Here is an 18,086-nt window from a genome sequence, read left to right as displayed (position 1 = left end):
TCAGTAACAGTCAGCTTGCCGGGTACAGACCCTCGACCTTGGAAAATCTGCAAATTTACCGTTGCTGTATTCTATACACAACACTTCAATTGCAACAGTTTGTTAATGAAACCAGCTGTCTTATTATTGTTATCAAAATTGTGGATACGAGATTATCCCAAAAGAAAATGGCTACATATTGATTTGTGGACAGTTTCTTAAATGTGATGCAACAAAAGCCTTTATTTACTACGTCAAGCAAATTACAACTTTACAACTTTAAAATATTAGATGAAGGACAAAGAGCTGATTTCAGGATTCTAAGTGAGGGCGCTGCATATTCGAACGATAGCATACGAGTAGACACTTGAATGCAGATTCACAGTTCGTGAGTTGTGCACTAAAAATGGTCTTTTACAACAAATATGGCTGCCATTCAGTAGGAAAGGTATACGAGCACAACATTAGTGTTTCCCCTAGTCTTTATTACCTGTCCCTAACATCCTATAAATCTGGGCAAACTTTAATTCCACAAAATGTCTGTAATGTGCAAGAATTAGCATGATTTTGATAATTGACTCTGAAAAACAAGGAGAGCAAAATTCATAGTCAACTCAAAGTCGCTAGACACTCGAATCACAATCTGTACTTGGATGTGGTCTTTTTGCAATACAGTTTTTGAGCAATGCAGAAAATCATTTTACTACAAATATGGCCACCATTCAGTAAAAGTGATTTGTGTATATTTTTCCTTTCTTGTGTATTACATGTAAACACGATTTACAAGAAATATGCAATATATAAATACTACACAGTGATGACTATGATATGCATGGAATGGCTAGATTTTGAGCATTGGTCATAAAGGTCAGGTCACAGCTATTAAAAGAAAGACACGTTATTGGGGTTATTGAGTCGCCATGTATAACCATAGACCCTTCATGATTTTTTTAGTTATTGAGTAAATATTGAATTTCAACAACGAATGTGGCAGCTATGAAATCAAACTTGCTTTATCTGTCACCTTTGTGACAGGTTCGATTTAAAATGGATATTCATTGTCAGACAAATGACGTACGGACACACTAGCGAATGTAACCATTTCCATTTTACTCTCAACTTTACCCTGGTTTATGTTTTGATACTTGACACCCATGTCCCGTGGTATCCATTACAAGTAAACATTACTAGTTTAGCTAGCATCGCATCCTCAATCGACTGCTGCCAGGAAGTTGCGATGTTGCCTAGATATTCAGAAACTAAGATCAAAGTTTTAAGATCTGGAAATGTGTGCTCCGAAATCTCCAGGTTGTCCATCCCTGTATGATGTAGGCCACCTATTTTTCCATGAAATTTAAATTAATTGAAGTCATGTTTACTGTTTACATATTTAGGGTTCTAGGACATGCAACATTGCCATGCTAGTTTTCCTACTTTCTGGGAATTGTTAAATCTTTACTGGTAATTAAGACAAATTAGGACGTTTCTTTAAAATAATGGAGTGTGAAGATCATTAAAATGCAGCAAAATGTAATACATTTTTTCGAGGGGACATTGCCTGCGGTTACTCCACTGTCGTGTTTCCCAGTGTCAGAATACAGATAACTTTTTTTACGTAAGTCCTCCCAGTAGGAGACTGGAGTGTGGCATAGCACCCTCATTTCGGATCCTGAAATCGTCTATTTAAATCAAGAGAACTAAATATCTGGACGTGTAACAGATATCAAAATCAATGCCGAAATAACTATGCACAAAATATTATCTAAAAGCAAATAACTATAGTCGTGGTGTCTTGTTTAGTAACTCAATTCCGTTCCGATCCAGGGCCTTTAACCTTAACACCAACCAGGAGCCCATACATTGTTAAAGTTTGCAGGGTCAGCTGCTTCATAATCTCTATCTGGGAAGAAAGATGGTGGTGCACCGTCGAGATATTTCTTGGCTGCAGCACGCAGTTCCGCAACCTTCTCTGGCATGTCAGCAGCCAAGTTATTGATTTCCCTTGGATCCTCTGCAATGAATTTCTTTGTGTTATTACTCAAGTCAATGGTGTAATACAACTCATAACTGGCCCTTAATGACAATTTTCAAATCATTCTTGAGTACTGTCAAACAATATGCTACTTGTTTCCTAGATATTGTAAGTATTATTTCTTTGCATCGAAAGTGATGTACAATGGATGTTCTACTGTTACAGATTTTGCAATCGAAATCTTGTTTCAAACAAATCTAATTATGAAATAGGTTCTTTTATGTATAAGCCATTTAATTCTCGCGCCTTGTGACATTGCATTTTAAGGTGATCGTAGGCCCATGTAACATGGTATTACTAGCTTATGACTTACGTGCGATGTTAAATAACAGTGTAGTGTTGAATGGCTCAGGAGGTACATCAGGAATGTCGGGATTTTCCATATCTGGTGGAGGTTCCCAGGGATCTGTACAGAAACGAATATTGAAAAGAATTTTCATATTTTGTTTTGTAGCTAGTGTGAAATTTGTCAAAAAGTGGATAATATGTGGTTTCTATCATTTGTCAAATTCATAGACTAACCCTTAACTTAAATTTGCTGCTTTCGTTAAATATCGATATTGCACATTAGCTTGTTTATTAGGTGACGTGAAACTCCTAGATTGCAACTTACTGTTATCATTGTCACCTACCTATTCTGTTATTTAGGAAGTACCCTCCAGCAAAATTCGGGTCCGCATTTGCAAACATCCATACACCATCCATTAATTTATAATCACCAACCCTGGATGGACGAATAACAATATTAAAATGGATATTAACATTGCAGCAAGTGTAAGATACACGTACTAGTATATAGTGGTAATTCAATAAAAAATTCCGAAACTTGCAAAACCATACAAAATAGTATATATATATATATATATATATATATATATATATATATATATATATATATATATATGTGTGTGTGTGTGTGAGTGTGTGTGTGTGTGTGTGTGTGTGTGTGTGTGTGTGTGTGTGTGTGTGTGTGTGTGTAATTTGAATCAAACGTACACACAGACACAAGCAGCTGCAGATGATGGACGATGCAATTTATTGGATGGATGGGAGGATAGATTGGTGGGTGAATGTATAGTCTTATATATAGACAAAATGCTTACCATGCCTATTCCGTTATATTTCAAATTTCTATAAATATATTGGAAAACGTCAATGTGAATGTAATATTATATTATATACAACAAATTGAGTTACACATATGATTTACAAAACATGTGTTACCTCATAACATATGATCGTGAAGGCTCATAGTTATCCAAATTCAGCAACGCTTCCGTACGTGGAGTGGGTGTCCCTTTTGATAAAGTATCCCAAATGTTGATACCATCCAGGTTAGGATCTACAAATTAAAAATGTACGTGTATCTAGGTAAGAATCACACAACATATTCAATGCACTAGAGGCAGTTCCGTGTTAGGTGAATGGAAAAAGTCAAACTCCTACGCATCGTTGATATACACTACTGCCTTCGATGGCTGCCACTTTTGCCATATCACAGAGTTTACGTCATGACACGTTCGCTATTTTTTTAAATGCATATTTTTAACATAACACATCCATGATGTTAATAATAATAATTAATTTATTGATAAAATAGATTTGCTGAACTCTGAAATATATTCCTTTAAATTAAGATTATGAATAATTCCATCAAAAGCTAGCGCAGTGCATATAAATTTGTGCATACCAATATAATACAAATGGTGGCAGTACTTGTCTTGTACGACGATTTCTGCTATAAAAGTGTCATTGGGGATTTCGATTATTTGGCACAGTTGACTTGAAGGTATATTCACTTGATGATGGCATTACATACTTACCTGGGGTTCCACCAGCTAATGAGAGTAAGGTTGGGAAAAAGTCAGTCACATGAATTAATCTAGAGACAAAAATAAAAAATTGAAATTGTTTCTAAAGCATGGAAATATAGTTGTTTAGTCACTATAATTTGCAAAATAAGCTCTTTTTTTTTTTTTACAAATAAGTTAGACAAATCATTGATATTTACGTAAATATCAATCGTTGTTTCAAACAGTATTTTTTATTGAAATTGAAGTATGGAGTCTTAAGATATTGCTTAATTATTTGATTTCATTAATATGCAAATTTCTCTAATTAATTAGTAACCGATCAGGCTCAAAACCTAATCAGGTCTAGCTATTACCCTAAAGATTATATATTCCAAATTTCATTACAATTGAGCCAGCCGAATTTTAGAAAATGATGACACAGACAGACAGACAGACAGACAGACACACAGACACACAGACACACATTTGTATTTTAATACCTCCCGTACCCTTACGGGAGGTAAAAATCATTCATTGTAATCATACATTTTCCAATCTCTTCCTGATAGGGATGATGACAATGTTGGATGAATCTATTGGAAATTTAACGGATGCGCCAAAGAAGAAGAACATGTGGAACAACAAACTGTTTCTTTACATGAACGATGTAAGTTGTTGTTTGATATACAATATTTCACAGCCTCGGCCAAAACAAGTCATTTGAAAAAGTGAAACATGCATTAAGACTATTGGAAAATACCTCGTGGTCAAACATGTTGTAGCAATCATATTGATATACGTAAAACAAACTACTCACAGTCATGATTTTATATGAAACGTGTAGATAGTATACATGACTGTATGTTGTATTATGGTCATTGCGTTTGAAAAGACAGAATTGTTTTACATGTACGCGTAGTACCTCAAAGTGAATTGTTACTGCAAAAAGATAAATTATGTCCACGGTTCATCACTTGTGTAAGTTGAAATACACATTTGTCATATATCTATACCACATGAATTCCTTAACACTTTTCATGAACGATAGTCAGTTTCTCAATTAGCAAAGGCAGATATGGCCAGAAAGGGTGGCAAGACAGAAAGATCGTTAAAGAGAGATGACATGAGGCACTATAAAGTAATTTCACGAAGCGAAACGTTAAAAACACCTTAGATACAAAATAAGAGAAAGGGAAAACGCCAAAAACAAGAATTGTTAGACTTGTGAATCAATCATTTCTTTCACTAAAATACCAGCATGGAACGTTTCCAACTCATGCCAGAAGTTGGCCTCTGCGGGGTGGTGCCGGATCTACCTTTGATGGAGCAATCAGAGCGGTACTTGGGCGCAACACAAATGCCGACTATAAAGTACTAGTAAATACTCTTGGATGAATAGTCTAAATTACAGTGATACAATCAAGTGAATAGATGTAAATAGGTGAATTGTAGCTTACGTCTGGTTTTTTGTTAGTGTCACCGATTACTTGATCTTTGATGTTTATCTGTCAACTTGAAGTCAAACTACGTTTTTATTGGCGGTGTTCCATCATGGTCGTGACGATTAGTATCCGCCTTTAGAGCATCGCAATTCATCATTGTTCTGGCTGGCACGGTTTGAGATATCTGCTCGACATATATTTGTATCAATACAACGAGGCGTATTTGACACAACATATCAATTGTCCATAAGGGGTAATACTAAGGTTGCTATTCGTATAATCGTAAGTTTGCGATATTTAGAGTACACTTGCAATATGGTTGATGATGGAGGGCGTACAACTTCCACCACCCTCTGTTTGAGTCTAAATTCAAAACAGGGGAAATGACTTTATACCAATGGCATGAAAAAGGTAGATTTGTGATAGATAGGTCTTAAAGTTGTCATATCTTGTTCAAACTTTCTTCTATAGAGAGATGATCTCATAATATGTAATTTTCGTATTTTTCAATGATACAAATCAACACATTGCTCATGTAAAGATAAATGCGTTAAGGTCTAAATAACCCCCCCCCCCCCCCCCGTTTTAATCTTCGGATGTCTGGTTTCCTACCACATTTTATAAAAGGCTGGTTTTCTACAGCAAGTTGAGCTATTAAATGGATTTTAATGTCACATCATTACACATAATTTATTTAAAGTGTATGACATTAAATTCAATCCCAGATTATAATCACTCGGCATCTAGTTCCCAAATCTCCACTGGTTTAGTATTTAAATTTCTCAGACGTTTCTGTCATAGCACACATTTAAGGTAAAAGGTAGATATTTTAATTTATTTTTTTCATATATGAGTATCTAGTTCAGGTAGTTGTTTTTATTTGGATAAAATAAACGTTTAAACTTTAAGTTGCCAACAAGTACAGGGGCGTAATGAAGTTCCTACGCATCGGTGATATACACCACTTCCTTCGATGGTGGCCACTTTTGCCATATCACAGAGTTTACGTCACACGTTCGCTACTTTTTTTTCAAATGCATATTTAGCATAAAACATTCATAATGAAATTATCGATAACATACACAGTGGCTCAATTCTCAAAATATATTCCGTTAAATTATGATTAGGCCTAAAAAATAATTAATCATTTCCAGTTACCCGACCCCACCCAGTTTTTCATTGCCGACCCTAAACTTTTTTTTTAGGTATTCGAGAAAAAATAGTTTCTTGGGAGAAATAGTGGATCCAGAAACTGGCATCAACAGACAATATAAAACTGTTCCTCCAATCTGTAATGGTTGTACATCTGATGGGAACACAGAGAACTTATGGAAAAAAACGGAAAACATAACTACCTGAACTAGACACTCACACATGAAAAAATAAATTAAAATATCTACCTACCTATTCTAAAATTGAGCGTAATCGGAACCACACATTTTTTTTATTAGGCCTTATATGCAATCCCGCGGAAACCCAGTGAAGCTTATGAATATATTCAGTTATAGTTGATGTCAACCAGTTCCTTTTTACATATCTTCAAAAAAAGGTTCTATTGATATATAAATTTCGCTGAACAGAAATATTGATTCATATTCGTATTTTTTTAAGAAACAATCTGACCTTAAATACGATGCCTATAATAAGTATTTGACTACTATGGTTTTACCGTAACGACAACATGAATATGGCCCCCATTGAATGTAGCGCGACTTTGGAAAGCTGATCGTAAGTTGTGAAGGTCGATTTTTTTACGGTAGCACTGCTTAGGAGCCAGGGACGTAATAAGTGTGAATGATAAACTTATATATTCGACGTTGAAGGCGCTCGATATTGATCGGCATACAGCACTGTCGCTACAAAATATAAGCTACTGTGACAACAAACGTATAGTGAGCACCAACAACGACGAATTTTAGAATTGATCACTAAAGTAATCCAGGGCAGTAACGTACAGCATGATATAATCATGCCTCTTTGGCGAAGAAAGTACAGCGAATTTCAAAATACTGTTCGCCGGGCAGGGGTGTTTGATACAATCAATGCAGAAGCTAATAAGAAAGTACACAGTCATGCCTCCACAGCAAGATTGAATGAAAAGTTTCTTGCAACATTTTGTAAAAGTGGAATGAACTCATGACTTGCCACTATGCGTACATCAAATTCAGATGTCAAAACTTTGGCGCGCTTGTCTTTTTTTCCAGTACGTTGGTTTAAAATATCTCTCTCTCTCTCTCTCTCTCTCTCTCTCTCTCTCTCTCTCTCTCTCTCTCTCTCTCTCTCTCTCTCTCTCTCTCTCTCTCTCTCTCTCTCTCTCTCTCTCTCTCTCTCTCTCTCTCTCTCTCTCTCTCTCTCTCTCCCCCCCCCGCTGTTGTAATGTTCCTATGATGTTAATCAAACTATTTGAGGACAATTTCACAATTCTCTGCATATAAAAACTGTATTCACGTCAAGCAAATCGCAATGGTTTCTTCGCTGCAATAACAAAAGAAGGACGAAATACATAACAACCCAAATGTTTTATCAATTGAAAGAAGCTAGTGAATGGAATAAAACTAACTACCCGGGCAATGTCTAAAACACCAGATCAAATACGCGTAATGTCTATTACAAATAATACACAGTGTTAACAAAATGCAAGTGCCTACATATTGGGTGTTTCGCGTTCGTTAATGGGACAAGCTCTGTTCAATTCCACAATTGCGTTTTCCTTTAATGTTCCTCAATTCCAGGTCATTAACACCAACCAGGAGCCCATACACCTTTAAAGTTTAAAGGGTCGGCCACTGAATAATCTGCATCTGGATAGAATGTTGGAGGTGCACCGTCGAGGTATTTTCTTGCTGCAGCACGCAGTTCTTCAACCTTCTCTGGCATGTCAGCAGACAAGTCATTGATTTCCCTCGGATCCTCTGAAATAAAGAAATACAATATCTTTGTACATTTGCAGAAGTGAGGTAGAAAGTTATAATTTTAATTAAACTGATATAGAATTTGTAACAATTTTATACTTTCTCATTTACTTATTTGGTGTTTTAAAGCAATATTTGAGAGCAACTATCTTTGACTTGGAAGATGAAGAATGATTGGTGTTCTTCTATGAAAATCTTGCAATCGAATCCGATTTGAAAGGTTCGGAATTATGTTTTGGGTGTTTTTACATATTATCCATTTGCAACGTAACGTGTTACGGCATTTTTGCCATGTATGATAAGATATTTGATAATGATTTACTTGCGATGTTGAATAGTAGTGTAGTATTGAATGGAGCAGGAGCTACATCAGGAATATCAGGATTTTCTAAATCTGCTGGAGGAATCCAGTCGTCTGTGTAGAAAATGATTTTGACAAAGATATGATATACTCCTTGTAATTATAGTAACTCAAGTATGTGAATTATAATCAAGTATGCCGTAATTGACAATATTGCTCACTGCGCAATTTCAACATATATTTGTAGGATAATCGGTCCAAATCAGGATACTTTGAGAAATGGATTAACAAAAGTCCCTTTACAAACTATAATAACAACCTATTTATGTATGTATCTTTGCAGATGAACGTCACTGAATTCCGTAATATGACAGACTGTGTGAAAGCCTTGACTGTACTTGTGCTCAGGACATGCAAGGAATTATATCGCATTCGTTGTGAATTAAAATGATACCTTTCTTAGCGATATGTGCCAAAACAAGCAATTACACTATGTAGATGAAACATACAACAACAGCATATATAATAACAATGTTATGAAAAAAAGGACGACATTCTTTCTTTGAGTGAGTGTACAAGTGCCAATTCGTCCATTTCCCACTAGCACCAAAAACGTGGCATACCTCATATCAATAACTATCAATGGGACTTTAATGTTTCACACCTAGTCTCCTCCAATATCTTCTAATAAGAAGGAACTAAAGATAAGTGTTATCAAGGTAAAGAGACATTGCATGGTAAATGTGTATATAAGCTATATTCGACCATGCTGAAAGTCTTGTTTTAAAATACAGTGTTTTATGGTAATAAGATTGATATAAGACTCGCTGAATAAGACCTGTATCTATAATTTATACTTATTGTCACCTACCAATTCTATTCTTTAAGAAGTATCCTTCGAAAGAGTGATTATCTCCTTTAAAAATCATCCATGCACCATCCATTAATTTATAATCACCAATCCTGGGCGAACACAAAACAGAGTGAAAATGTACCTTATAATTTTAAGAATAACTTCACGAGGAGTATATAGCAGTAACTTGCACGACTTTATGATGTGATATGCAAAAGCATGCAATGTTACCAGACTATTCATTAAAACATACATATGCCAAACATAGCCTGACAAGGCAATGACACACACACACACACACACACACACACACACACACACACACACACATACACACACACACATATATATATGTATATATATATATATGTATATATATATATATATATATATATATATATATATATATATATAATATATAACTCGGTGAGTATCAATCTGCTAAGACAGGGCTCTATACTGCAGTGGCAGAGCGCAATAGTTTTCAAAAGATATTCTTTAGGGTACTATCTAGATTCAAAACTATATATATATATATATATATATATATATATATATATATATATATATATTATTGCTATCATGAGGCAACTGGAAACGTTTTCAGTTCAAGGTCTGACTTGTAGGCCACATGCAATTTTAGTTAATGTGATTACGCACAAGTGACGACTGGTAACAACGACACCAACGGCGTCACAAAAAAAATACAGTTTCTAATGTTAGCTCTAAATTATAGTTTCAAAATATATGAATATGTCGCAAGGAAAATGTCATTAGACGTAAGAATACAAAGGCCGAGTAGCATATATAGACGTATTAAGTAATAATCGTAAATATTACCTCATAACGTATCCATACGAAGTCTCATAATTGTCCAAATATTGCAACATCTCCTTACGTGGAGTAGGTACCCCTTTTGATAAAGTATCCCAGATGTTTACACCATCCAGGTTGGGATCTATAAATTTGAAGTGTGTGTGTGTGTGTGTTTGTTTGTTTGTTTGTGAGTAAACGAGAGCGAGAGAGAAAGAGAGAGAGAGAGAGAGGGAGAGAGAGAGAGAGAGCGATCATTACTAAAATGCAGTACTTGTACAATATCTTCGAAACTATGTAGTCATGGAGACTTGATACATATATAGCCTAATTACTGAAAATCATGAAATGACTCATTACATCTTAAAGCTATATCAACACGTTTATCAGGACATGTTCCCTTTGGTTTGATTGAAGTATGCACCAAATTATTTTCAATCTGATGCATACATTCTAACGATATTGCCTAATTACCACGAATAATTAATTATGCAAATTAGTATTCATGGAATGTTTACCAAAATCGAATCAGTTCTAGATAGTACCCTGAAGAACATCTTAAGAAAAGGATACAGACAGACAGACTGACACACGCACACATTCCATCCCTAAAATATAAGGTAAAAATCCTGGAGACTCAGCTAACATATATGAATGGCAGTGACTGTGTCTGCAACAGAGGTGTTGTTTTTACCTTCCGGTCCGAAAGGAAGGTTATTTATTAGGGATGAAACGTCTGTGTGTCTATGTGTCTGTCTGTATCATCATTTCCATCAAAATCTGTTTGCTCAATTCAAACGACATTTGGTGCATATACTCATTCGGGTGATTACTAGAACCTCAGACAAGCAAGAAAACTGATAAGGATTACCTCATCTCTTTGGAAACTTATTAAAACTCTTCGTACGGTTTGACCTATCCTAATTTGAATATTTACCCATCGATCTCATTGCATGTTGGTCTTTCAAAACCACAATAAATCGGACAGTATCTGTGGGCAGTCTTGCTGAAGATTTCACCACGATATACTCACACGATCTCTTCACTATATTAATCTCAAATACAAATGAAAATCTTTCACTTTTGAAACTGGGTGGTAAATCATGCCATAATCGCCTCCTGATGAGCCTCGTTCTGGCGTACGTATATGATTGGGGCCATGTCAAAAGTTTGCCGTTAAGGAAGGCATTCAGTTTATATCATATTTTATTTTGTTATGGCAGGCAGATACTCCAAGCCATATTTTTGTACAAACAGGCAAAGGAACTTACTACATCTACTAAATTTAAAATCCTAAAGTTTGATTGTTCGACTTGTGTTTGGTTTATACAGCAACTTGAAGAAGTCATGTCGTTTGGTTGTGTTCTTACCTGGTGCCCCACCAGCCAACGACACTAAAGTTGGGAAAAAGTCAGTCACGTGAATTAATCTAGAGGCAAGAGAAAAATGAAATTGTTTATAAATCATCAAACCGTCAAATACAAGGTATATTTGAAGATAAAATAATTGGTAAACATGTAAATTATCAACTGTGATCTTCAAATAAACAACACTCCTGGACAGAAAATTAATAATATTCAGTATGATTGTACATATCATAAGTTGGAGGGTGAGAAAACAAACTCAGGCAGCCAGCCCGTCCAACCCAACGACTCAAAGATGATATAAAATAGAAGTCATTTCAATGAACATACCAGAAATAAGATAATCATTAACAAATGTGAAGACTAAAAGAGGACAAAATGTAATGAGCTGGGTGTTATGGGGACATTTTAAATACAACTACTTACTCATTGTTAACATAACCTGTGTTTTCCAACATATTTCCATGGATGAATGATACTGCTCTGATTGCCCCATCAAAGGTAGATCCAGCAGCACCTCGGAGAGGCCAACTCCTGCCATGAGTTGGCCATGAACCATGCTGGCGTTGTTTAAAAAGAAACTATTATTAATTCGAAACAATGTAGATTTTCTGACCATTTATCCTATTACCTCCCAATTTGTCATCTAAACATTTTAGGTTTTTAATTTGAAACTTCACTGAACGTCTATATTCGTGACAATGTTCTCTCCATCTATCTCTCCCTCATCTATCTGATAAAGTTATAGTAGTTCTAGCCATTTTTCCTTTCTCCCATCTAAGAATTCCAGGTTTTTACTTCAAAGTATCACTGATGTCTGTATTCTATCTCTCTATTTCATTTACTTTGTCTTTTTATAATACAGATTGCGGCTTTGTCAATCAAGGTTTGTCTCTTGTTCGGTGTTATTTTCTCTTATCTTATCGTCAAGATTTCTGGAGAATCACATAAATCAATTGCATCAATAATGCGTATTCTATTTGCACAACCATTAATGTTATTACCTGGTCTGTGAAATTAAATTACATATCAAGTAAATGTTCAACTTTCAGCTTTGTCCCTTAGAGATATTCTTGAATACCAAATTCGAAACGATCATTCTTCATCACAGGGTATTGCTTACTTATAAAAATGCAAAGGTATGTATGTATGTATGTATGTATGTATGTATGTATGTATGTATGTATGTCCTCATTACCCTTGTTATAGTCCTCATTACCCTTGGCTTGTTATAGTAAAACAACATTTTATATGGACATGTGTACAATATTTCGAGCTTTCAAAATCTGACTATACACTGAGTGCGAATTTTATATTTAAAACTTGAACCAGGTAGTACAATTTGTTTGCCCATATAAAGAATATTTCCATAGATTTAGAAAGGGGATATTTATCAACTGCTACGTGAGGCTGACAAGGCAAATTCCAATTAAACAAGACAAAATATTCGTTTGCCAGAATTTGAGAATAAATTGCACTGAGACAACTTACATCGTTAAGGTAAATAAACAGTGTGTTATCCCACATATTATTTGCCTTGAGAGCATCTGTAAGATTCCCAACACCTTCATCAAGCATTGACATAATTCCTGTCAGGAAAAGATTAAAACTATGAAGACATTCCGTTAGCCCTGTCAGGTTGTGTGTACGAAATCCCGTTAATCCCAAGTTACGCAATGGTAAACTACAACACTAACGTTAGTTCTATTGAAGGTTACACAGTGGTAAGTAAACTACAACACTGACATCAGTTCTATTTGAAGGTTACACAATGGTAAGTAAACAACAACACTGACGTCAGTTCTATTTAAGATTATACAGTGTTAAGTAAACTACAACACTGACGTCAGTTCTATTTAAGTTTACACAATGGTAAGGAAAATACAACACTAATGTCAGTTCTATTTAAGGTTATACAGTGGTAAGTAAACTACAACACTGACGTTAGTTCTATTTAAGTTTACACAATGGTAAGGAAAATACAACACTAATGTCAGTTCTATTTAAGGTTATACAGTGGTAAGTAAACTACAACACTGACGTCAGTTCTATTTAAGATTATACAGTGGTAAGTAAACTACAACACTGACGTCAGTTCTATTGAAGGTTACACAGTGGTAAGTAAACTACAATACTGACATCCGTTCTATTTCAGGTTATACAATGGCAAGTAAACTACAACACTGATGTTAGTTCTATTTAAGATTATACATTGGTAAGTAAGCTACAACACTGACGTTAGTTCTATTGAAGGTTACACAGTGGTAAGTAAACTACGACACTGACATCAGTTCTATTTAAGGTTATACAATGGTAAGTAAACTACAACTCTGACATCAGTTCTATTTATAAGATTGCAAAGTGGTAAGTAAACTACAACACTGACATCAGTTCTATTTAAGATTACACAGTGGTAAGTAAACTACGACACTGACATCAGTTCTATTTAAGGTTATACAATGGTAAGTAAACTACAACACTGACATCAGTTCTATTTAAGGTTACACAGTGGTAAGTAAACTACAACACTGGCATCAGTTCTATTTAAGATTACACAATGGTAAGTAAATTATAACACTGACATCAGTTCTATTTAAGGTTATACAGTGGTAAGTAAACTACAACACTGACATCAGTTCTATTTAAGGTTACACAATGGTAAGTAAACTACAACACTGATGTTAGTTCTATTTAAGATTACACAATGGTAAGTAAACTATAACACTGACATCAGTTCTAATTAAGATTACACAATGTTAAGTAAACTATAACACTGACATCAGTTCTATTTAAGGTTACACAGTGGTAAGTAAACTACAACACTGACGTCAGTTCTATTTAAGAGTACACAATGATAAGTAAACTACAACACTGAGATCAGTTCTATTTAAGATTACACAATGGTAAGTAAACTACAACACTGACGTCAGTTCTATTTAAGTTTACACAATGATAAGTAAACTACAACACTGAGATCAGTTCTATTTAAGATTACACACTGGTAAGTAAACTACAACACTGACGTCAGTTCTATTTAAGTTTACACAATGATAAGTGAACTACAACACTGACGTCAGTTCTATTTAAGGTTACACAGTGGTAAGTAAACTACAACACTGACGTCAGTTCTATTTAAGTTTACACAATGATAAGTAAACTACAACACTGACGTCAGTTCTATTTAAGGTTACACAGTGGTAAGTAAACTACAACACTGACGTCAGTTCTATTTAAGTTTATACAATGATAAGTGAACTACAACACTGACGTCAGTTCTATTTAAGTTTACACAGTGGTAAGTAAACTACAACACTGACGTTAGTTCTATTTAAAGGTTACACAGTGGTAAGTAAACTACAACACTGATGTTAGTTCTATTTAAGGTTACAGAATGGTAAGTAAACTACAACACTGACGTCAGTTCTATTTAAGGTTACATAGTGGTAAGTAAACTACAACACCGACATCAGTTCTATTTAAGGTCACACAGTGGTAAGTAAACTACAACACTGACGACAGTTCTATTTAAGTTTACACAATGATAAGTGAACTACAACACTGACGTCAGTTCTATTTAAGGTTACACAGTGGTAAGTAACTTACAACACTGGCATCAGTTATATTTAAGATTACACAATGGTAAGTAAATTATAACACTGACATCAGTTCTATTTAAGGTTATACAGTGGTAAGTAAACTACAACACTGACATCAGTTCTATTTAAGGTTACACAATGGTAAGTAAACTACAACACTGACATCAGTTCTATTTAAGGTTACACAATGGTAAGTAAACTACAACACTGACGTTAGTTCTATTTAAGATTACACAATGGTAAGTAAACTATAACACTGACATCAGTTCTAATTAAGATTACACAATGTTAAGTAAACTATAACACTGACATCAGTTCTATTTAAGGTTATACAGTGGTAAGTAAACTATAACACTGACATCAGTTCTATTTAAGGTTATACAGTGGTAAGTAAACTACAACACTGACATCAGTTCTATTTAAGGTTACACAATGGTAAGTAAACTACAACACTGACGTTAGTTCTATTTAAGATTACACAATGGTAAGTAAACTATAACACTGACATCAGTTCTATTTAAGGTTATACAGTGGTAAGTAAACTACAACACTGACGTCAGTTCTATTTAAGATTACACAACGGTAAGTAAACTACAACACTGACATCAGTTCTATTTAAGATTACACAATGGTAAGTAAACTACAACACTGGCATCAGTTCTATTTAAGATTACACAGTGGTAAGTAAACTATAACACTGACATCACTTCTATTTAAGGTTACACAGTGGTAAACAAACTACAACACTGACATCAGTTCTTTTTAAGGTTACACAGTGGTTGGTAAACTACAACACTGACGTTAGTTCTATTGAAGGTTACACAGTGGTAAGTAAACTACAACACTGACGTCAGTTCTATTTAAGTTTACACAATGATAAGTAAACTACAACACTGACGTCAGTTCTATTTAAGAGTACACAATGATAAGTAAACTACAACACTGACGTCAGTTCTATTTAACGTTACACAGTGGTAAGTAAACTACAACACTGACGTCAGTTCTATTTAAGTTTACACAATGATAAGTAAACTACAACACTGACGTCAGTTCTATTTAAGGTTACACAGTGGTAAGTAAACTACAACACTGACGTCAGTTCTATTTAAGTTTACACAATGATAAGTGAACTACAACACTGACGTCAGTTCTATTTAAGGTTACACAATGGTAAGTAAACTACAACACTGACGTCAGTTCTATTTAAGTTTACACAATGATAAGTAAACTACAACACTGACGTCAGTTCTATTTAAGGTTACACAGTGGTAAGTAAACTACAACACTGACGTCATTTCTATTTAAGTTTACACAGTGGTAAGTAAACTACAACACTGACGTTAGTTCTATTGAAGGTTACAGAATGGTAAGTAAACTTTAATACTGACATCAGTTCTATTTAAGATTACACAATGGTAAGTAAACTACAACACTGACGTTAGTTCTATTTAAAGGTTACACAGTGGTAAGTAAACTACAACACTGATGTTAGTTCTATTTAAGGTTACAGAATGGTAAGTAAACTTTAATACTGACATCAGTTCTATTTAAGATTACATAGTGGTAAGTAAACTACAACACCGACATCAGTTCTATTTAAGGTCACACAGTGGTAAGTAAACTACAACACTGACAACAGTTCTATTTAAGTTTACACAATGATAAGTGAACTACAACACTGACGTCAGTTCTATTTAAGTTCACACAGTGGTAAGTAAACTACAACACTGACGTTAGTTCTATTGAAGGTTACAGAATGGTAAGTAAACTTTAATACTGGCATCAGTTCTATTTAAGATTACACAATGGTAAGTAAACTACAACACTGACGTTAGTTCTATTTAAAGGTTACACAGTGGTAAGTAAACTACAACACTGATGTTAGTTCTATTTAAGGTTACAGAATGGTAAGTAAACTTTAATACTGACATCAGTTCTATTTAAGATTACATAGTGGTAAGTAAACTACAACACCGACATCAGCCATAAACTCTGTATTCATCCATCAGTTTATGTGTAATATTTATTCCACTGTCTTTTTTACTTTCTCTCTTGTTATATTGATATGATTTTGAGTTTGTGGCAAATAAAATACTATCTGCAGTTCTATTTAAGGTCACACAGTGGTAAGTAAACTACAACACTGACATCAGTTCTATTTAAGGTTACACAATGGTAAGTAAACTATGACACTGTCATTATTTATATTTTTGAGATATGATAGATAAAGATAAAATATCAAGATTTGACTTGATTGGGTTTGAGTATGCAGTATAAGGTTGGTTGAGAAATGAGTTTGTCTACGGGGTGTTTTGGCGCTGAGATAAGACCCTGGAATTACCTCGTTGAGCCCTCAGCTCTGGATCATCTGTAGTAATATACAGTTCCTTAAATCTGTCAGGAACCTGTTGGAGAAGAAATATAAAGTGATGGAGGTGATTACGATGATGATAATATTGTTGTTGTTGTTGTTGTTGTTGTTGTTGTTGCTGCTGTCTTTACTATTGTTGTTGTTAATATCGATGGCCATAATGTTGTTATTGTTGTTGTTGTTGTTGTTGTTGTTGTTGTTGTTGTTGCTGCTGTTGCTGTTGATAATAATGGTGGTGAAGATGATGATGACGATGATGATGATGATGGATATAGTGGTGGTGATGGTCGTGGTGATATGGCAGTAGCACGATACATTATAATTATTCCTACTTCCTTGGTTTGCATACGGACATTGAGCACTACATAACTTGAATCACTTCACTTTTTAAATGACTTGTTAATCCATGCCTCTGAATCTTTGTAACTTGTTTAAATCGAGAACGAGAAATATATACGCGAGAAATATACGTATACGTCACCGTTGTTGAGTTCATTTCATTTCATTTTCTCAGGAACATTACTTTTACTAAGCCAACGCATTCGTATTCTGCTACATCTCTTTTTTGTACATAGTTTAGCACTCCTGGCAAATACTAATAAATGTTTCATTTGATGATGATGATGATGA

General features: G+C 34.6%; 1 protein-coding gene across 1 annotated transcript; it reads right to left on the bottom strand.

Moving 5' to 3' along the window:
• Window positions 1-1,814: 1,814 nt before the first annotated feature.
• Window positions 1,815-17,803, bottom strand: LOC144434713 (arylsulfatase B-like). Its single transcript, XM_078123231.1, has 9 exons — window positions 17,789-17,803; window positions 17,427-17,490; window positions 12,981-13,078; window positions 11,916-12,049; window positions 3,835-3,893; window positions 3,236-3,353; window positions 2,644-2,735; window positions 2,325-2,417; window positions 1,815-1,990 (listed from the first exon to the last, which is right to left on the bottom strand). Exons 1-9 carry the CDS (start codon window positions 17,801-17,803, stop codon window positions 1,815-1,817), a joined length of 849 nt encoding a protein of 282 aa, XP_077979357.1.
• Between the last annotated feature and the right edge of the window lie 283 nt (window positions 17,804-18,086).

The sequence above is a fragment of the Glandiceps talaboti genome, chromosome 1 (assembly GCF_964340395.1).
Source record: "Glandiceps talaboti chromosome 1, keGlaTala1.1, whole genome shotgun sequence".
NCBI lineage: Eukaryota > Metazoa > Hemichordata > Enteropneusta > Spengelidae > Glandiceps > Glandiceps talaboti.
The sequence above is the reverse complement of the archived record's forward strand: the minus strand, read 5'-3'. Positions and strand labels throughout refer to the sequence as shown.

Coding starts and splice junctions, on each gene's coding strand:
- LOC144434713 (XM_078123231.1), bottom strand. Junction 2,418..2,643: donor CTTCCTAAATAACAGAATAG/GTAGGTGACAAT, acceptor GTTTCTGTACAG/ATCCCTGGGAACCTCCACCA. Junction 1,991..2,324: donor ACTGTTATTTAACATCGCAC/GTAAGTCATAAG, acceptor AATTCATTGCAG/AGGATCCAAGGGAAATCAAT.